This window comes from Schistocerca piceifrons, chromosome 1 (genome assembly GCF_021461385.2).
Source record: "Schistocerca piceifrons isolate TAMUIC-IGC-003096 chromosome 1, iqSchPice1.1, whole genome shotgun sequence".
NCBI classification, from domain to species: domain Eukaryota; kingdom Metazoa; phylum Arthropoda; class Insecta; order Orthoptera; family Acrididae; genus Schistocerca; species Schistocerca piceifrons.
Genome location: NC_060138.1, coordinates 855163471 through 855185819, shown reverse-complemented (window position 1 = coordinate 855185819; position 22349 = coordinate 855163471). Strand labels below are relative to the sequence as shown.

The 22349-nt window shown below is 38.5% G+C and overlaps 1 protein-coding gene across 1 annotated transcript in view; it reads right to left on the bottom strand.

Annotated features, from left to right (window-relative positions):
• The window catches only part of LOC124775963, an 82200-nt gene that overhangs the window by 11729 nt on the left and 48122 nt on the right, over positions 1-22349 (bottom strand). The window contains exons 2-3 of the mRNA XM_047250807.1: positions 15029-15284; positions 14832-14946 (exon numbers count right to left, since the gene is read on the bottom strand). Of these exons, the coding sequence (XP_047106763.1) occupies positions 14832-14946; positions 15029-15284 (371 nt within the window). The remainder of the gene's footprint in view (positions 1-14831; positions 14947-15028; positions 15285-22349) is intronic.

Genomic DNA, 22349 nt, shown 5'->3' with positions numbered 1-22349 from the left:
TGTGATAAAGTGGTAATAATAATAATAATAATAATAATAATAATAATAATAATAATAATATCACTTCATCCCAACATGCACTTCTCAACCTAGTGTAAAAGGTTAGTGTAAAAGACTCTAGTTCTTGTCCACAATATTTTTTTTTTCGATATTGCCACAGGACCTATGAAGACAAGTTATTATTATTATTATTAGCTTTATGTAAAATTATTGCAAAATAATATTTTATTATATTTTTATATTTTACCTCTGTAAGCAAGAAATGGGTTTCTTCAGACGGCTGCTCTAGAAGTTGTTATGAAGATGTCACCACCAATGAAATCCAACCTCTGTTATAGGTTTATCAATGTTGAATGAGATGCGGATGCTTTTTGTGATGACTACCTTTCTCATTTCCTTGAGAGGATTGGATGTTTACTCAAATATTCCTTCTCCAGAAATGACTGCCAATTTTGTATCATATCTTGACTGGCCATCACAACATCAAAAGGCTTAGGTTTTCATCAAGTTACAACCCTGATCTGCACCTAATCCATTGGAACTTCTGCTAATACTTTTGTATCAGTCAGACCTGTATTCTTATCACACTCCACAGAAGAGTATCCTCTAGTAGGGAAAGTTTCTTTCACTGTCTCCAAAAGTTTCAGTTCACTCACAGGATAATTAAGGCACCCTAGGATATCATAATTCTTCTTCTGACCTGAACACAAATCACCAAAAAAATCTCAAAGTGTTTCACCTTCTTGTCCAATAATTCTGCAATAAACTGATTTGAAAGGAAACAACTTCATTGGCCCTTTTGTCTTCCAGTATTGTCAGTTTAAGACCTGAACACTGTAATCGCATTTCAAATCTGATGAACATTAAAAGGGAAATCCACACAGATTGCTTCTGTTTCATTAGACTTTCAGTTTCTTAAAGAAGCATTTTTCTTTGTTGAATAAAAGTTTACAGCTTTGTGTACCTTGTGGCCAGTGAAGATCTTATTAATTTCTCTCAAGATCTTTTTTTCATGTCACCATCTAAATTTTCACATAATTTGAATATAATAGGGAAACATTCCACGCGGGAAAAATATATTTAAAAGCAAAGATGATGTGACTTACCATACGAAAGTGCTGGCAGGTCGATAGAAACACAAACAAACACATACATACACACAAAATTCTAGCTTTCGCAACCAATGGTTGCTTCGTCAGGAAAGAGGGAAGGAGGGAAGGAGTCCTCTTTCCTGACGAAGCAACCATTGGTTGCAAAAGCTAGAATTTTGTGTGTATGTATGTGTTTCTATCGACCTGCCAGCGCTTTCGTATGGTAAGTCACATCATCTTTGTTTTTAAATATATTTTTCACATAATTTTGTATTCAGCACTTTCATCTCAACAGTGAGCTTATCGCATGCAAAGAATGTGTCACTCCTTGGATGCCTAAAAGCTATGTGAAATTTGGTGTTGAATACTGTTCTAGTACTTTTAAGTCTTCTGGGCTGTATGGTTGGGGTTAAAGAAACATTTTGGTTCCTGCCATTTTGTCCAGGGTTGTACTCACCATCTTTGGAGGTGCTCCTGGTGATGCCAAGTCTTGCCAATGCTTCATTCAAAAATTTTTTGCGGAACACTACATGCATTTTTTCCACCAAACGTTCCTTTGGAAGATTCAACTTTATGAACTTGTCATTGCTATATTGACTTGATGTATCCTTAAATGAATCAGTGTGATTATATACTGCCCTTCCTACTTCCTCCTTAATTTTCCATGGCCTACCCCTCCATCATGAGGAAACTTGCCTAGCATCATAAATTTCTGAACTGTGATTACTTGTCACCTTGTTATTCCATGTACTGTCACGAAATCTCTTCCTTATATAGAATTTCATCTACAATGTTGTCATATTTTACTCTAACTCCAGAACAATGCTTTTGGTAAATGCAGGTCCTGATTGTAACGTGTTATTGGCTGTAAGTTTCACAGTGATGATTCCAAGGTTTCAATAACTTTAATGGTGGCAAATAATTCCAGAACTGAGATCACAGGAAAAAAGATTTTGGCCCTTGATCTTGGGCTACAACATACATTACATGGTCATTCCTCATGATGAACATGATGGAACTGAAATTATGCTCTCAAAACTGTGCTTTATCTTCATTCTTCCTTGATCACCTTCTGTGAACTGGAAGTATTGCAATGAGGTCTGGTAGATGCAATGATCATTCATTTCAGTCTTTCATATCATTAAATTTTCTTACAATGTCCATCTCCATAGATGAGCGGTCAGCATTGATGAATGTCTTATGAGGGACCCAGATTTCATTCCCCAGGTCCGAGATTTTCTCCATTTGAGCCCAAACAAGTTGCCAAAGTGGCATCAACTAAAGAGAATTGCACCAGGTGACCAGTCTACCCAATGGAAGGCATTAGCCACACTCACATTTTTCTTATAATATTCAATCTTCCTTCAGCACTTATTTCTGCAAAGCACTCTAACTTCTGCTAGTTCATGTGACTGAAGTCCTAATCTCTTCATGATTGTACTCATTTGCTCACATACTTCTCCTTTCTCTGTCTTTCTTCCTCAGATCATGTATTCATCATCCAGTATAAATAATAAACTATTAAAAAGGAAATGAATCATATAGAACTCCTGCATTACTAAACAAGATGTCTCAAACTAAAGCAGTGATTTTTAAACAGTGCTAAGAATGTACAACAAATGAAAATTCTCTGATCCTTGCTTTAGTATTGTTTGCCAACCCACAAGGAATCTAAAACTTATTTCACAGCATTTAACAAAGCACGTTTATTCACTGTAGTGAGAGACATTAGCACATTCTTTCCCTGCATGCCTTCTCTAAAATTGGTTATAGAATGATTTGTGTTATCACACTGGTTGATTAACAATATTAAACAACATTGAATCCTGCACCTTATAGCATACAAAACTCATATTGGAAAAAAAGTGGACAAAACACATTCTTTTCCTGTACTCTTCATTTAAAGAGGGATTCGAAAACTGTAGTTTTGAGGAGGTCCAGTGGGCAGATAGGAGGCAACTGACAAAACAGATTGTCCTTGCATGTGCAACTGAGAAGCAGTCCCCCTGGTTTTTTGTGAGGGACAACAAGTCCGGAACAATGCTTTTGGTAAATGCAGGTCCTGATTGTAATGTGTTATTGGCTGTAAGTTTCACAGTGATGATTCCAAGGTTTCAATAACTTTAATAGTGGCAAATAATTCCAGAACTGAGATCACAAGAAAAAAGGTTTTCGCCCTTGATCTTGGGCTACAATGTACATTACATGCCCATTCCTCATAATGTACATGATGGAACTGATTTTGGGAGCTGATTTTTGCAATTCTTCTGACTGGCTTCAGACTTGTCTTTTAAATGAGTACTAGAAGTGGCTCAACTGGCACAAGTTTGCAACAAATGTGATGCGATACTGCAAGTATTTCCAGAGATTACAGATATCAGGAAAATGGGAATGGCTTGCAAGCACGACACTCAGCACTACATTTGGACATCACCCAGTCCTCCAGTAGTGCAGTCTTGTGCCATAAAAGTTCACCACATCTAAGGATGACATGGTCAGAGAGATTAATAAAGGTATTGTTTCTGTCTGACAGTTGGCAGGCGTCACTTATCCACATAGTCAAAAAAAGGACAGAAATTGGTGCATGTTTGGGGATTATAGAATCCTAAATTCCTGCATTATTCCCAATAAATATGCATTACCTCAGGTGACACACTGCAACAACACTGTAGCAGGAGCAAGAGTTTTCAGTATTATCGACTGCCACAAGGCATATGCACAGATTCAAGAAAACTACTATTGCTACTCTGTTTGTTTGTTTCATTTCAGATGGCGGGATTGACAACCATAGTGACACAACAAGTAGCCATAGCAGTAATGAAAACAGTGAAGGCTTAAATAGCAAGGAGAAAGAGGAGGAGGAGGAGAAGGAGAAACAAGATTTATACACAGCAGAGAACGATAGTGAGGGTAATATTCTGAGTAAAAGTGAGTAAGAAGCAGTAGAGAAAGAGGAAGCATGTGGGGTGAAAAACTGTGTAGTGTGTCACTTACTTACAAGAGAAGACAAAAATTTTGGTAATTTAGATGACAGTTTTTCAAGTGAGGAAACTGATGAGGATATGTTGTACGAGGGAGGAATGAGGTTGAATATTAAAGAAGTACAGTATCCTACAGTTTTCATAATTATACAGGGAATCCCACTTAAATGTTTACTGGATACTGGAAGTGATTTTAATGGAATGTTCCAAGTATGTTTTGAATCTATAGCAAATAGAGAGAATATGTTTGTAATTCCACAATCAGAAATTAGAATAATAGAAGCCATGGAAAAAGTATGGAAAGTATCAGACAAGAAGCATTCCTACAGACTGAATTTGCAAATCAATACTTGGAATATAAATTTTTCATAACAGCAGATCTGAGTATATATGTGATGCTGGAATGAGCTTTTTATGTACATGGGATATGAAAACTGCGTTTACTGAGGGAAAATTTAGTTTTGTTTGTGATGGAAAATTAAATCATGTACCCTTACTAGAGAAAATGTGTATGAAAGAAAATAATGAAATGAATATACCTTTGAGATATATAGCAAGAGTTATTGACAACTGTGAAGAGAATAAAATTCAAACAGAAATAAAGAAACAACAAGGGACACTGAAGGCATATCAAACAACAAAAGACAGGATTTACGAGACACTAGTTCTGTAATTTCAGATGAAATAAGTCTATTAAATGATTCTTAGCGTAAATTTGAAATAAAGCCTGATAGAGTCATTTGCAATTCTCTTTTCTAAGAAAGAAGCTATGAGAAAGGAGAGAGAGAAATTTTAGTATGAGGAATAACTGAGATATCTAACAGTAGATACAATAACCTGTTAACAGTAGTTGGTAAAAAGAATAGAGGTGACAGAGTGGTATTGAATGCTAGAAAGTTAAATGCAGTAGTAAAAAGAGAAACGATAAACCTGCCAGCACTGACAAAACCTTACAAAAATTTCATGGTTCTAAATTTCTCTATCATATTGTGATGTAGCTTGTGGTTCTCGAAATATCAGATTAACTAAGGAAGTAAGCCCATATACTGCATTTCTGATGAAGGAAAGGATTACCAAAACTGTGTGGTACCTTGTACAAAATCTGTTTCTGTGTGTTTTTTAAGGGCTATTTACAGGGAACAGAACTACTGACTACCATACTTAATGAAGTAACAGTGTATATGGATGGGATTTTAATAGCTAGTCCTAGTCAGCAAGATCACTGCAAAACTTTAAATGAAGTCAAGTGCATTTCAAATGGAGGGGATGAAATTAAGATTAACCAAGTCAGAATTAGTGAATATGAAATTTCACTTCTGGGTCACAGTAACCAAAAAGGAAACATAACCAGACCTTGGAAAATTAAAAGCTATAGAAGCTTTTCCTCCATCTAAGGCTAAAAAATAGTTAATAGCAAGGTTTGGTTTCTTAAATTTTATTGAAAATTCATTATTGATCAATTTTTTAATGTCCCATGTTTGAGTATTTTATTGAAGAAAAATGTAATATGGAATGTAATATAGAGGAATATGAAAAGGATTTCCAAAAGTTATAGGAAATTAATTGATTAACAGTAATTTTCTACATCATCCAGATCTCTCCCTGTCATTGTGTATGAGTACAGATTTAAGTTCATGATTGTTCCAGTGGGTAGGACAGAAGAAGGAATAGTTCATAAAACAATTGCATTTGGAACTAGAGCTTTGCATGAACATGAAAAACATTACTATGTGTCAGAGACACTTTCCATAGTGTACGATTTGAGAAATTTGGAGGGTATTTATTGGGACATAAAGTGATATTAAATATTGGTCACAAACCTTTCAGTTCCTTGCAACATTGATGACCAAAGCACCCAAGACTGGTTACGTGGACATTATTTTACAACAATTTGAAATTCAAATATGATACATAAAGGGTTATGGGAATGGGATCGGTAATCAGGAGATAGAAAATTTGAATTCCCATGTATGTCGTAGCTCATATATATTTACTATCGACACTGCGAGGGGCGAGGGGGGAAGATTCTTGCTAACCTGGGGAAGAATAAGTTCCCTCGGTAGGACCAGATTCTCACCAAAAACAAATTCGGATGTAGTTCCCTGTAGGTCAAGTTTATATAGACCAAGAAGCACCCACGGGAGAGCTTCCGACCAGAGACAATCATGGCATCGAAGAGCCGTCTTGAGGGTGTTGTGCCATCTCTCCATCAACCCATTGTTCTGTGGGTGATAGGCGGTAGTGTGTATTTTAATATGTACGTGACAGAATTGTCCTGCGGGAGTGTCGAACTTGCCCAGAGGCAGTGAAGTGTGGTGGCTGATCTTGTTGCACTGGCAAGTGACACAGCTGCATGCCCAGGTTCGACAGTCCCACTTGATATTCTTCCAAACAAAACATTCTGACACAAGATGTGTGGTGGCTCAAATGCCCGGGTGGGCTAGGTTATGCAGGACGTTGAAAACCTGTTGGCACAGCCTGGGTGGGAGCAAAGGGTGTAGGGTTCCGGTCGAAGAATCACACCACACTTTGTCGGAAACGCCAGGAAATTTAGCCTTTGTGAAAACAAGTGATGTTTGTGGGTCTCATAGGAGAGCCTGAGAATCTTCATGAGAAGCTGGAGGGAGGCCAGATCAGAAAGATCAACGATGCAAAAACAGCACTGATTCATGAGAATAAATCCGCAGCAACATTATCCACACCCTTGATGTAATGGATGTCTGTTGTGAATTGAGAAAACTGGTCAAAGTGGTGGTAATGTCATGGGGGTGGGTCCTCAGGTGGGTTGCAGAATGCTTCTGCCAGTGGTTTGTGGTTGGTGAGCATGAAAAACGAACATCCCTCAACATCAGGGCATAAATGTTTGATTGCCTCATAAACAGCAAGGAGCCCTCTATCAAATGCAGAATATTTTCTCTGAGCCGTAGATAGTTTCTTGGAGAAGAAATGAAGGGGAGAAACTGTGTCACCCTTGCATTGTTGCAACACTGCCCCCACCGCGATGTCGCTGGCGTCTGTAGTGATAAATAACTTGGCCGAGGGGTTGGGGTGGGCAAGTGTCACAGCATGAGCTAAAGAAGTCTTCGGAGCCTTGAAGGCCTCTAGCATCAGAGCAGTCCAAGAGATGGGTTTGATACCGGAAGTTTGTTTACCTGATAGCGTGTCCATCAGGGGTGCCTGAACAGCAGTGGGGGAAGGCAGATGGTGATGATAGTAATTGATGGTGCTGAGGAAGCAGCATAGCTCTTTGTAAGCAGCCAGGGTTGGCAGAGACATGATAGCCTGCACACGAGATTTGGAAGGCTGTATTCCGTCAGTGGAGACGGTGTAACCAAGGAAGGAGACTGATGCCTGGCGCAACTGAAACTTGGCTTTGTTGACCTCGACACCACTGGAGTTCAAGGTCTGGAGGACCGTAGACAGATGATATTCATGTTGCTCCACTGAGCTGCTGAAAATAAGAATATCATCCAGATAAGTAAAGTAAAACTCGAATTGTTGCAAGATAGAGTCAATGAAATGTTGCCATGTTTGTGCTGCATTTTTCAGGCTGAACGGCATGAAATGGTATTGGAATAAACTGAGTGGCATGATAACAGCCATCTTAGGAATGTCTTTTGGTGCCATGGGAATCTGGTGGTAGGTGCGTTTACAGTCAATAACACTGAAAAATTGTGGCGCCAGATATCATATGAGTGAAGTCACTGATGTTCAGCATTGGGTAATTGTCCATGACAGTACAAGCATTTAAGTGTCTATAATCGCCGCACATTCGAAAAGATCCATTGTGTTTGGGGACGAGGCGGATTGGTGAAGACTAGTTGCTGCCTGAAGGTTGCAGAATACCTGCCACCAAAAGTTCATTAATCTGCTTAGGCCACGTGCAACTTGATAGGGTTTAGGCGTCGGACCTTATGCCTAATAGGAGGGCTGGCAGTGGTAACTATCTTGTGTGTCATTCCATCAGTGACAGAAAAACTGAGAACTGCACATGAAATTGGTTAACGTTCTGGTGCCAAGTCCTCAGATGAGGCGCAGCCATTAGTGCAAATGGGGAAAGGTAGCACAAAAGTAAGGCTCTTATGGGAGTGTAACATGTGCTTGTGTGGAGGGGGTGGGTGTGCACGCAGCGCCGAGCGAAGGGGAACGGGCGGCGACTGTCCACTGTTAACCTTGCACTGGACAACCGGCATGGGTGAAATCAGCAATGGCGTCGCATGTGGGGCCACAATGTCCTCTGGGTCATGTAGCTGGTGAGTGAGAGAGGGGGAATGTTTATCAACATGTGCGGTAGCTGTCTGAGAGGTGGCCATGGTCACAATGCACTCATGACTGTCATTAGCAGCACTGTTTGAAACACATGGTACTGGATGAGGCAAGCACGACGGGAGGGGGTTGCAACTTCACATGAAAATAAAGCTTGTGGACTAACCTGCTGAGAATTTGAGCTAGGCTCGGCTGGGCAATCTTGTTTAGGTGGCAGCGCCATGGACTGCAGTTGCAGAAGTGAGGTATGAGCTGTGACGAGCTCGCTGTAAGTGGATGTGATGCATTGTTTCAGTTTCTCGTTGTCCTGGAGGAGTTGTGTTGCCGAGTCATATTCTGACAGTAGGTCAGTAACAGAGGTCACAATGCTGCCCGCAAGAGCAGAGCACTCGTGTATGATATTGTATTTTGTGTTGGAAACAGAGCGTTGGACATGGGTGCGGGTGCACAGTATGTGAGTGTTCGTAGGATGGTGGAGCACTGAACCCTGTATGACGTTCCGAGATAGTTTGTAATGAGACAAAAAAATCTGTACCAAGGACCAGTTCATTGATGTCGGCAATGTAGAACATCCACGGAAAACATAGAGAAGGAGATGGGGTCACCATAATTTTTACTGAGCCTGAGGTAGGTAATGTTGATGCGTTGACAGCTTGTAGAAGTGACTTCGTATGTGAAGAAGCGGGTGGAGCCATTGAAATAGGTATGATTGACACGTCAGCACTAGTGCCAACCAGAAAAACTAGACCTGATGCAATGTCAGGCCCATAGAGACAACCACTCGGCCAAGCGGATGAGTGAACGGAGTGTAATGTAAGAAGATGCCTGTTAGGTTCCCTGCAGGACTCGGTGTCTCTTAGTTCCTGCAGTCGGCTTTGGGCATTGGCATGGCAACTTGCACTTCTTGGCATCGTCACTGAACACTTTGTGGTACCAGCAGAAAGGGTGAGCAGGGTGAGTAGGAGGTGAAGACTGAGACAGCAGGGGCAGCTTGTCCTCTTTGATTTGTTCCGGTAAATAGACCGGTATGTAAGGTGTGTGGGCGATCCTTGAGTGCTCGGACAGCAGAGAGAGTGAGCTGATGCTGCCAGGAGAAGTAGACAAGGTGACGGCGAAGCAAGCCCTGCCTCTGCCAGCTGAAGGTTGGTACGTGGGGGTGGCTGTGCTGATGAACCGTGTGGAATGAACCGGCTGATGTAGCCGCAGCAGCTAAAACAACTGGTCAGCGATGCATAAGCGGGAGCCGATGGACTCAAACGAGTGTGGTAACAGATGGATCTGTAGATCAGTAAGTAGTTTGGCAGACCACACAGCCCATAGTGTGGCATTAGGCATGGTGTGCTTGTACACGACCAATGGAAGGCGGTGCCAGAGTTGTGAGGCGGTGCATTCCCCCAGGTGCTTCTTGTAGAGAATCTTGATTATTAACTCTTGTGGCGAGCAGGCAAGTCGTTCCATTATAGTCTTCTTTGCAAACTCATATTTTGGTGCAGGCAGCAGCGAGAGGAGCAGGTCACAAATAAAATCTGAGTGGTTGTGGAGGTGTGTGACGAGGCAGAGAAACTTTGAGTTGTCATCAGACACGTGATGTAACTTGAACAGACGCTTGACGAGTGCGAACTACGATGCTGGGTTGTCCTCATATAAAAGCGGTATCTTCGGCAGGCAGTCAGGAGGTGGTGATGACAGCGGCTTTGGTGTCTCCTGGGGTAGCGGCTGAACTGAGGTTAAGTCAGAGGCCGGCATGGTAGGTCCAGATTAAAACCAGACGAGCGAATCCATAGTAGCGGCAGCTGGCATAGTTGACTGTGTGTCATGAAAAGACAGCATGGCAGGCACAGACAGTACCGTGGAAATGGGCGGATGGACGGCACACGAGGGGGGCCTGGAAATTGGACCATGAGTGACAAGTGCTGGATGGAAATGACCCACTTCCAGAACAGGGCGAGAGACCAGCGCAGCAGACACAGGCAGTGCTGTGGGAGCGGCAGGCGGTTGAGTGATCGGAAACGGAGCCCCCTGCAAGTGGGGGGTGGGGGGCGGGGGGTGGAGGTTGAGAACTTGAGAACACCACCCGTGTGGAAACTATCTGATGCATAACATGCCTGTAGTGCATGTGGTGGGCCACTGAGGTGAGGTAAGGAGTCCATGTTAGGCGAAACAGACACAACTGGAACACCACGTGTGTGGAATGGATCGGGCATGGTTTGTAATAATGGTGGCATTGCACACGACCTGACAGTAACTGGTGTAGCATGCTGGTGGGTGGCTAAACACATGTTCGAATGGAGATCACATTGTTCTTGAAACACTCGATTTGAAGAGACACAATCTGAAATATTGTTCAGTTCACATTTCACTGTCAGATGGGCATAATACAGTAATGTGAAGCCTGAGCCCATTGTTCACTCTAATGTCGTAGTTTTCGACTCTTGAAAACTAATGAGGTTAGCACACGGTGCTGGCTGAGAATGCGAATCACTGTGCGTAAATGATGAATACACCGTTGGTGAAGAAACAATGAAACTCAGTGAGCGGAGTTGTGCTTCCACATCTTCAAACAAGGCATTGTTTGGCATGGTAATTGTGTAGTGCATATAACCTGTTGCATAAACACTGGTGCGGAAGATGCAAAACATGTATGAACTGTGGGGTCACCACTATAGGAATGGGATTGGTAATCAGGATATAGAAAACTTAATTCCCATATATGCCGTAGCTCATATATATTTAAACTTGACACTGTGTCCATACAGAATGAAGTATAACAAAGAACTGACTAAAGTAAAGTTAAGATGGAAGCTTGAGAGTTCACAGATATTAAGTTTCATGGTCGATACGAACTATTGACACCACAGGGTAAAGACAATATAATGAATAGCAGATACGTTGTCAAGAAAGTCTATGGGAAAGAGGAAAGGGAATGATCAGAATCCAAATAGGGATGATCTAACATTATATTACTTGGAGGTGATAAAAAGACGAAAAATTGATTTGTAAAATTTGTAAACACATGTGCAGGGAACAGAATGAGGATGAAAATTTTAGAGAAATTAAACAATATTACAACTCAGATATTTTTTCAAAGATATCTTTAAATAATCAGGAAAGGAAATTGTGTGTCCCTGAACAGCATGTTGAAAAATTTATTGATTACATAGTTATGGTCATTATATAATTAGAAAATGATAGCAAAATTACAGCAAACAATGAGAGTTAATAATTTATAGAGAAGAGTCAAGGACAGTCTGTCTGGATATCACAAATGAGATTGAAAACAAACACAGTCTCATCAAAAAAATTTAATGCACTCTGTTATTCTCAATACGCTGAAGGAATTTGTTACAGATGAATTATTAGCATCATTATCTACTTCTACTGGAGGGGTTGAAAAATTATATTTGTTATATTGGTTACCTTCTCTAAACATGTAAAATTATATCCAACAAAATGGGCAGAACACAGGAATTGTTGTGGAAAGATTAAAATAAGACTATTTTCACAAGGTAGAGGTCCTGAGCATTCAGATAGTGGACCCCAATTGATTTTAGCAAGGTTTATGCAATGTAGGAGGATGTATAAAATTAAACATATAAGTATTTCAGTCTACTACCATGAAGAAGTATGAGTCAGAGAGTATTGAAAAAAATTGACTGGTTGTGTCATATCTGTTGTAGCAAGAAACTCACTGCCTGAGAAAATTACATACAAAACTTTGAAAACATAATAAGCAACTTACAGAATGAATGTTCTGGTTTTGCTCCTTGTGAATTGATGTTTGTAGAAAAGCCTACTATTATTACTGAGGAAGAAAGAGAATTTCTGATTTTATGTGAAATATCTAGAGGAAAAAATTAGAATCTTCATCTACATCTATACTCTGCAAACCACTGTTATGTGCATGGCATGTACCATTACTAATTTTTATCCATTCCATTCAAGTACATAGTGCACAAAAAATGAGTATTTCCTACCTGTTTGCCACAATTAATCTAATTTTGTTCTCTCTATCCATAAGGGAGAGATACATAGGAGGCTGTAGTCTATTCTTAGAGTCATCATTTAAAGCCAGTTTATGAAACTTTATAAGTAAGCTTTCTTTGGATAGTTTACATCTATCTTCAAGCATCTCACAGTTCAGTTTCTTTCTCTGTGACACTCTCTTATGGACCAAACAAACGTGAGACCAATCATGCCACCCTTCTCTGTATATGTTCAGTATCTCCTAGTCCTACTCAGTACAGATCCCACACATTTGAGCAATACTCTATGGTGGGATCTCCTGAAAAGGAAAGCATGGCAGTAAAGGGAAGCCAACTAACCACAAATTAGGAAATTCAATCTTAGGCAAGTCAAAGAAAAATGTAGTAAGTGAATGGGGAGTTGTGTAAATTTCTACATGTATGTCATGGTCCATTTAAGTTACCAGGATTGACCACAATGATGCACATGAGCTGGTTTATTTGGAATCTAATGAATTCCACGCTTTGAGAAAGATTATTGAGTTAAAACCATATGTTGCTCTTACAAAACGTTTCAAAGTGAAGCACAAAGACGGTGAACCATTTCTGAAGTTAGGGGAAATTAATTTTGTAAACAGGGTTGGAACTCTGTCTGGAGTGTATAAAATGAATAATGAGAAATCTCACTGATCTCTAGTGAATACAGTGTCCGGCAAACAGTGCTTCCTCAACAGGGTGAATCCTTTCCTCATCTTTTGTTTCACTCTGTTTTTCCAGACTGTAAGAGTAATGTAACTGAGAAATAGGTAAATCAATAACTTGGACAACACATAGTGGTAAATGTTAAGCTACTATTGTGTAAGAGAGCTAAAATTTGTTGTGAAAGAACATTTATATGACTGAAGGCAACTTTTTAAGGATTTGTGTAAACATTATGGCTCTCTGGTTACAGTTATCCAAAATTTTCAGAAATATAATGGTAATATTAAACATTTAAAAAACATATTTGAAAATACAGAATGAAATAGTTATTCAACAGTTCTTAAGGTTCATACAGTTGCAAATTTGTTTTCAGGATGTTTATTTGCTTACCTCCCATATAATGTGAATTTGTCATTAATATTTTTTGTACTAATGATTTTACGTGATTGTGAAAAAGTGCCTGTGGATTATTAGTCTGGTTGAATAGAGAAATGAACCTGACAGAAATTAACAGCAAAATTCAATAAACTTAAAAGTAATTTGATTTTGAAAACTAATTTCCCTTGGTCCTGAGTCAGTTTAGATCTCCAGGTTAGCTTCCATCCACTTAATTTAATTTTCAAAGCACTAATTTCTATAAATGGTGCAGGTATTCTTTAATTGTTGTAAGAACATGTTTAATTTTACAGACTGAATTTTCTCATTTTGAGAAGACTGTAGGAGTGATCTCTTTTACTTACCAAAAACATTCAACAGCCTACATCACATAAATATTGCTTTATTTAAAACAACTGGTTTTGACAGCCTTTGCTGCCATCTTCGAGTTTGTCAGTTGTAGCTTACACACCATTTAAAGTGGATTTTTTGATGTTTAGAATATGTCCACTTTTATTATAATTCAATACTATGTCACATATGGTAGCATAGACCTCAAGTGCCTTTATATTTAAGATGTAGTTTTCTTGGTCAGCTCTTGCTGTCTTTACCAATAAAGATAGCACCATTGTCAGATATTGGACTTGTATTGGGAAGGATGGTGGTTCAAATACCTGCCCTGCCATCCAAATTTAGATTTATTATGACTTCCTTGAATCACTTAAGGTAAATGACAGTTTGGTTCCTTTGAAAGAGCACAGCCAATTCCATTTTTCCTGATCTGACTTTGTGGTTTGTTCCCGTCATTGATAGGATGTCAAATTCTGATCATCCTTTCTTTTTCTCTCTTTGGCAGGAATACACTATTTTGTATCTTATGATTGTCTAAGAGTTCCCATGGACAGCTAGGCAAAATAATCATTGATAAAGGTAGAGGCTAATACAACTATGGTGCAGCAGATGTAACTGAATTACCTGTTAATAAGTGCTATGTCTCAACAGTCAGTTATCCCATTAGTGTGCAAAAACGTTGAGGTTGACATTTTATAAATTTTTTTAGAGGTTTGTATTATCTTCAAGATCCAAATGGTTCTATCAATGCACCTGCTCTCCAACACATATGAAGCTCCACTGTCCATCCAAACATGGTGGGAAGTCCTAAGTTTACAGTGCTAAATGATTGCCAGCATTGATGATTACTGAACTCTGAGTGCGCCAGATATACCTGGGGAATTTTTTCTGTAAGATCAGTGACAGTTACTTCCCAAAAGCTCATGTACTAAGAACTAATGTTCTCTGTTTAACGATCATCATGATAAAGATGTATTAAGCTAAAGGAGAAGAAGATGGAGAATGAAATACGTATGTGGTTTACTGGACAAGAGTTACAGCTTTCAATACTAGAACCTGTGCTACAGAATAAGTCTAAAGCTTTGCGTGATGAGTGTACATACCGAAAGGAACTCTTCATAACTGATACAACCATCCATGTCCTTGTCTGCTGTATCATGATGAAGTTTACGTACGTCATAGGGACTTTCATCACCAAGGCATCCCAGAATGGCACAGCTGACACAGAAATGGCTAAAATGGACACAGATATTCTAAGAACAAAAGCTGTTTTGATCATATTTACTATTCTGTTCATTACAAGTCATCAAAGTTGAGCATTCCAAGGTTACTGCTGTCAAAGAGAAGGAACATGTTGTGTAGGTTGGTGATTGTCATTTCATTCCAGCCAGGAAACCGTGAAACCAGTCTTGTTGCTCCAGATTGCTGGCGCTCATCCAACTTATGCTTGGCCTCTTTACGGTGAGCCTGAAGTTTTGCATAGAAATCCTCAACTAGCTTGTCATATTCTGTTGGTGGACCTCGTAGGGGAGCTTCATCATGTCGCAAACGTTGCCCTGTAAAACACAATATTTTATCTGTAGGCTAGTAAGTATAAATGTTTGGAAAAAACTCAAAAAAGTAGAGAATAAATATCCAGGTGAGTTCAAAGTTAGGACTGCAAGATAAAATTTATCTTATAATTTGAAAAAGTTTTGGGACTTAAAAGATATATAAAGTTACATGATCACCCAATATAAATGAAGTGCTTCCCAACAGTAATAGAGATTAAAAGAAGTAGAAGGAGCCCCTTCATCTGTGCATATTTACAAAATAATATAAACCTCATGAAATTTCAAGCTGGATGTGTATCCACTGAGCCTCTAGTTTATAAGAAGAATTGATCATGCAATGTATAGATACACAAACAGTAGAAAACTTAATCATGGGAGGGAACCTCCTGGCTTGCAGTCTGTGCAAATTAACTTCAAAATAAATAGTCACTAATCCACAATAAATATGCACAAAATGAAGTATAGGGCTCCAGATTGCAAGATGCTGAATGAAATGCAGAAGGGGTAATTAATGAAGCCTGCAGTGACTAGCACAGCAAAATATTATTGAAAGATCATGGAACACCAAAAGAAATTCTGGTCATACGTGAAGGTTGTTGGTGGCAGCAAAATCTGTTTCCAGACACTCATGGAAGACATAGGAACTCAAACTAAAGGTAACAAAGGGAAACCAGAAGTTCTTAATCCTTTTGTTTTAAATGTTCCCTTACAAAGAAGGACATTGGAATGTTGTCCCAGCTTAATTCTTGCACCACTGCAGTGGTGAGTTATACAGATATTAGTGTTAGTAGCACTGAGAAACATTTACACTCACTAAAACTGATCAAGGCTCCAGAGAATCAGATTCTATACAGAAAAAAACCCTTTGGTGAGCAGTTGGAAGAAATCATATGTCGCAGTCATCTACAACGAGAGTAGCAGAAAACTATGACCCAAATAACTGACATCCCCCTGTTGCAGAATTCTAGAACATACCCTGAGCCCAAATGTAGTGAATTACCTCAAACAAAATGACTTCCTACATACCACCCAATATGGTTTATGAAAACACCACTCATGTAAAACCCAACTCAGAAGTCTCTCACATGACATCTTGAAAGTTATGAATCAAGGCATTCAGATAGATGCTACATTTCTTGACTTACAAAAAGTATTTGACTCATCACAATGAGAACACTTATTAATGAAAATATGATCATTTGGTCCATAAAATGAAATTTGTGAGCTGATTGAGGATTTATTAGTAGGGAGGATGCCATTCGTGATCTCAAATGGAGAGAAATCGACCAATGAATAAGTAGTTTCAAGTGTGCCCCAGCAAAGTGTGTTGGGACCCCTGCTGTTCATGTTGTATTTTAATTAGGTGTCACACAATTTTAACAGTAACCTCAGACTTTTTGCAGATGATGTAGTTACCCACTATCGAGTACTGTCTAAAAATTTATTAAAATTCAGTCAGATTATAAGATCTGAAAGTGAACACAGATTGGTAACTTCTTTCTTATGTTTAAAATTTTAAACCTGCGCACATCACTAAATGCAAAAACATAGTATCCTATGATTATAGTATCAATTAATCACCATTGGAAATGGTAAATTCGCACTTATATCTGAGTGTAGCAATTTCTGTGAATATTGAATGACAGGTAAGCTCAGTTGTAGGTGAAGCAGGTGGCAAACTTTGCTTTGTTGGTAGGATGATGGGAAAATATACTCAATCAACAAATGAGACTACATACAGAACAATGTGAAATTTGATTTATTAGCCCCATTATGTACCTTGTACAGTTTATGTGATCTGCTGTACTGGAGAGACATCAAGTTTGAGAAGAATATAATTATTTACAAAAGATCTTTTTACATTGCTTTTTGAAACATGCATTATAAATTAAAAGTTATGCAAGTGTATCTAATAGAAATATATGTAACACTACAATATTTATTACATACTATCAGTTTACAGATTAATAGTCTACATACTTCTGTTGTTCAAAGTTTCAAATTGTTTTCCATGAATGCTTCAATGGTACAGTGACATTTTTCTGATACACTGTTATAGAGTAATCTTTTTAAAGAGCCAAGGTCCATGTTCAAAATGTTCCTGCCTTGCAGTTTGTTATATTTTTGGCCCCATGTATCGTGGTGTCCGAGTGTAAAGCTGTAAGTGACGTTATGGGATCTGAAGTTCTCCTTGTGATAAGTACTGCAGCCATTATTAAAGTGGGGTTTGTTCTTCAAGTTCATCTTACTTACTGCATATAAAAATCAAAATTTTCAAAAATGTACAATGAAAGAATTGTTGGAAAAATAGAAATGAAGTCCCTTGCTTCTTGACAGAGTGTGGGGAATGATATGGAAGACCCGCACCGCCATACTATGCAAGGTCCTAATGGAGACGGTTTGCCATTGTCTTCCTCTGACTGTAATCTGGGTGCATGATGATGAAGTCGACACAACAACAACAACACCCAGTCATCTTGGGGCAAGTGAAAATCCCTGACTCCGCCAGGAATTAATAGCCTTGTGCTCTTTGTAGAATTTCCACAGAAAATTATCCCATACTGAATTATGTATTTGAAATAACAACTAATTATTACGAGCTATTTTTGCAGGTCACATTGCTAATGATTTAGAGAAAAACTACATTATCTGGGTCATTGTGACATTCAGTTTTGGTTCATTTTTATGGAATCAGGATTCAAATTTTGTAGAACACATTTTACAGTATTTTTGTCTATGAACAAGATTGAATTCACAATGTCCGATAAATTGTTTACACACAACACTCATGCAATCAGTCCTAGAATTATTGTTCAAGCACTGAGAATCACACTAAATAGGATAAAAAGGGAATATTAAATGTATATCAAGAAGAGAAGCACAAATGATCAGAGATTTGTTTCAGCCACAGGTGAATGTAAGGGAGACGCTGAAGAAATATCTGAACTGCCATATGCTTGAAGACTTGATGCCAGTTTTCTCATGACAGTCTATGTACAAAATTTCAAGAACAAACTTTAAGTGAGGATTCTAGGTTCCATAGAGACCACCACAAAGACTAATTATGGTGTGCACAGAACCGTACAAGCAGTTATTTTCCCTGCACCCCATATACAAAAGAAACATGGAGAAACCTTAACATATGATTCAGTGAGTGGTACCCACTGGAATATACTTCACAGTTGTCTGCAAGGTAGATGAAGATGTAAACATGTTTGATATGGGCCCTGGTGCAGATAAAGGGTTAAGTTTTGTGGGAGTTTTTTAATTTCTCCTCCCCCTCCCTCTCCTGAATATAGTTTGCTTTCACTCTCACATCTAACCAAAATTTCCCTAGTATTAGTAATACCAACAATAACATATATAAATGTTTTGATACAATAATAATAATAATAATAATAATTTGCCTACTTTAATGCTTAGGAAATTGCTTTAGCAAGAATTACAGTAATAATAATTTACGTGATTAAAAACTGAAATGTGCATTCAGAACTATCTGTATTTCACTTGTTGTTAGTACTATGACTATGAACACAGCTCTGCAGATAATGGTTATATGAGCATGTACACTGGGATGGTAAGGTAATGGGATACTTCTTAATATTGTCTTGGACTGCCTTTTGCCCAGCATAGTGAAGCAACTTGACATGGCATGGACTCAACAAGTTGCTGGAGGTCCCCTTCAGAAACATCGAGCCATGCTGCCCCTATAGCCACCCATAATTGCAAAAGTGTTGCTGGGGCAGAATTTAGTGCACAAACTGACGTGTCAGTCATGTCCCATAAACACCTGATGGGATTCATATCTGGGGATCTGGGTGGCCAAATCATTTGCTTAAGTTCTTCAACCAATCATGAACAATTACAGCCCAGTGAAATGGTCCATTGTCACTCGTAAAAATTCCATCATTGTTGGGGAGCATGAAGCCCATGAATGGCTGCAAATAGTCTACAAGTAGCTGAATGTATCCATTAACAGTCAATGATCAGGTCTGTTGGACCAGAGGATCCAGTCTATTCCATGTAAACATGGCCCACACCATTATGGAGCCACCACCAGTTTGCACAGTGCCTTGTTGACAACTACGGTCCATGACTTCATGGGGCCTGAAATGCACTTAAACTGTACCATCAGCTCTTACCAACTGGAACTGGGACTCATCTGACCAGGCCATGGTTTTTTCAGGCATCTGTTGTCCAATAGATATGTTCATGAGCCCAGGAGAGGTGCTGCACGTGATGTCATACTGTGAGCAAAGGTACATACATTGGTCACCTACTGTCGCAGCCCATTAATACCAAATTTCACCACAATATCCTAACAGACACATTCATCACACATCTCACCTTGATTTCTGTGCTTATTTCACATGTTGTTGCTTGTCTGTTAACACTGACAACTCTATGTAAACATCACTGCTCTTGTTCATTAGTGAAGGCCATTAGACACTGTGTTGTATACGCTAAGAGGTAACGCCTGAAATTTGGTATTCACAGCACGCTCTTGACACTGTGGACTTCAGAATATTGAATTCTCTAATGATTCCTGAAATGGAACATCCCTTGCATCAAGCCTCGACTAACATTCCATGTTCAAAGCCTGTTAATTCCAGTTGTGAGGTCATAATCACATTGGAAACCTTTTCACATGAATCACCTGAGTACAAATGATAGTTATACCAGTGGTTTACCCTTTTTACCTTGTGTGTGTGATACTACTGCCATCTTTATATGTGTATATTACTATCCCCTGACTTTTGTCACGTTAGGGTAAATGACAGGATGGCTGCTTTTCTCCATTTGTTTCCATCTACTGTCAGGAAATTTAATATTTCTGCTATTTTTTGCCCTTAGTGGAGGGCCTCTCCATTTCCATCTCATCTCCCTCAATATATTGTGGATTGTCATTAGACTCAAGAACAAGGCCCGATTTGTTGTTAGCTGCAGGTATGATCAGCCTGTCAACAGGTCCTTTATTTTGATTAAATGTGTTTGAATTTGTATGTGTATTTCTTAATTTGTCCAGTAAATCATGATTTAGTATATAGTTTGTACAAACAATATAGGGCAAGTCAGGTTTGACATAGCACATACAAGTTTATACATATTGTGATTCTGAAAAATCATTCAATGCATGTTGAATATTGGTATGATAATTATCAAAACAATAAGATGATTGAAATCATAGTATGGCTAAGAATATGTGACCAATTACATTATATTTTCTTGGCACACCAAAAACTCAGAAAAAGAATAGAAGCAGTGGTCAAGCACGTATTCTTTCAGTTTCACTTTAAACTTACATAAATTGTATGTATGTTTCAGAAAGGATGGCATGCAGTTATAAAACATAATAACAATATCATACAATCATTCCTCACAAATATTTATACTTACTGTATTGACATGCAGGTACTCCTGAGTGCAGAAATCACAATTATGCTCGAATACATCTTCTTGTTTTAAGATGCTTCCATTAAGAATATTAGTACTCCATAGATATATGAACAAGGAAGGAGCAGTATATTGAGACTTCTGTATTTAGCATGTGTTATTATTCTAACAATCTTTTTTGTAGCCTAAGTTTTTCTGCTGCTTATTGAGTACTTCCAAAAGATAATTCCACACAGTGAATGAGTACTGTCATGGTGCATTCTGACCACTGATGCATGGCTTGTATTTTGTGAGGGGATTCTTACATTATATGTAAGCCTATTTAACTTTTTGTTTGCATTATTCAGGTGTGTCTTCCACTTCAGGTTGTGCTGAATATATATACTTAAATATTACGTTGTACTCTCAGATGAGACAGTTTCTCCATCATGTTGAAAATTAGTGTTGTATGTTAAGTCCCTGTGATGTATGGAAATGGACTGTCATTGCTTTTGCAGAATTTATTATCAGCTTCTTTTTCTGAGCCAATGTGCTAAATTTTGTATTACATCTGCAGCTGCTTTTGTAGGCTGTTTTTATTGCATAATTTAATTAGGGTATTTGTGTCATCTGCAGAAAGTACTGTTGTTCCTTTAGTTGATTTTTCTGATAGGTCAATAACACGGAGAATGAAAAGAGTGGACCCAAGAATTGATCCTTGAGGAACTTCATATGGATTGTTTTTTCGCGAGTTATTATACAAATTAGAAATGTTATTTGTTTTCATATTTTTATATTTTATTTGAGTGGTCTGTTGATGATCATGGAGGTAAGAGTGGACTGACTTGTTTGGTAAGGCTCTTATTCCACAATTACTTTGCTTCTGAAATGGAATGTCATGACCAGTTACACCAAAAACTTTACTCAAGTTGAGGTATATGGGAGAAACATGTTGTGTATTACCTACTGTACTTAGAATTACATCTATGAAGGTAAAAATAGCTGACTATGTTGATCAGCCAGTTCTAAATCCATGTTGTGAATCTCTTATTATCATTTCTTTGTTTAGGAAGCCTGTTAGTCTCCTAAGAAACAGTTTCCCAAGAATTTTGTCAAAGCCTGACAATAATGATACAAGCCTATAGTTTGCAGTCTCACATTTGTCTACTTTCACATACAGTGGTTTTACTTTTGTCATTTTCTGTTTTTCTTTTTTTGTTGAGAATATACCACTCATGAAAGATGAATTGAAAATATCTGTTAATGGTTCTATGACATATATTACACTAGCTTTAATGACAGTATCTGGTATTTCATCAGCACCTACTGAATATTTATTGGGTAATCTTTCTACAATCACAGATAAATCCTCAGATGTTGCAGAAGTCATGAAGAGAGTTCCTGTATAAATTTTTGAATCTGAATGTAGTATATTGCTGTCTGGTTGTGAGTTATGATGTTTGATAGTCAGATGTTATGCTATATTTCAAATGTAAATTTGGGTATTTGTGGTAATGTCTTATGGGACCAAACCGCTGAGATCATCAGTCCCTAAGCTTATGCACTACTTAATTTAACTTAAACTAACTTATGTTAAAGACAACACACACACCCATGCCCAAGGGAGGACTCGAACCTCTGACGGGGGGAGCCGCACTGACCGTGACAAGCTGCTTCAGAATGCATGGCTGAAAT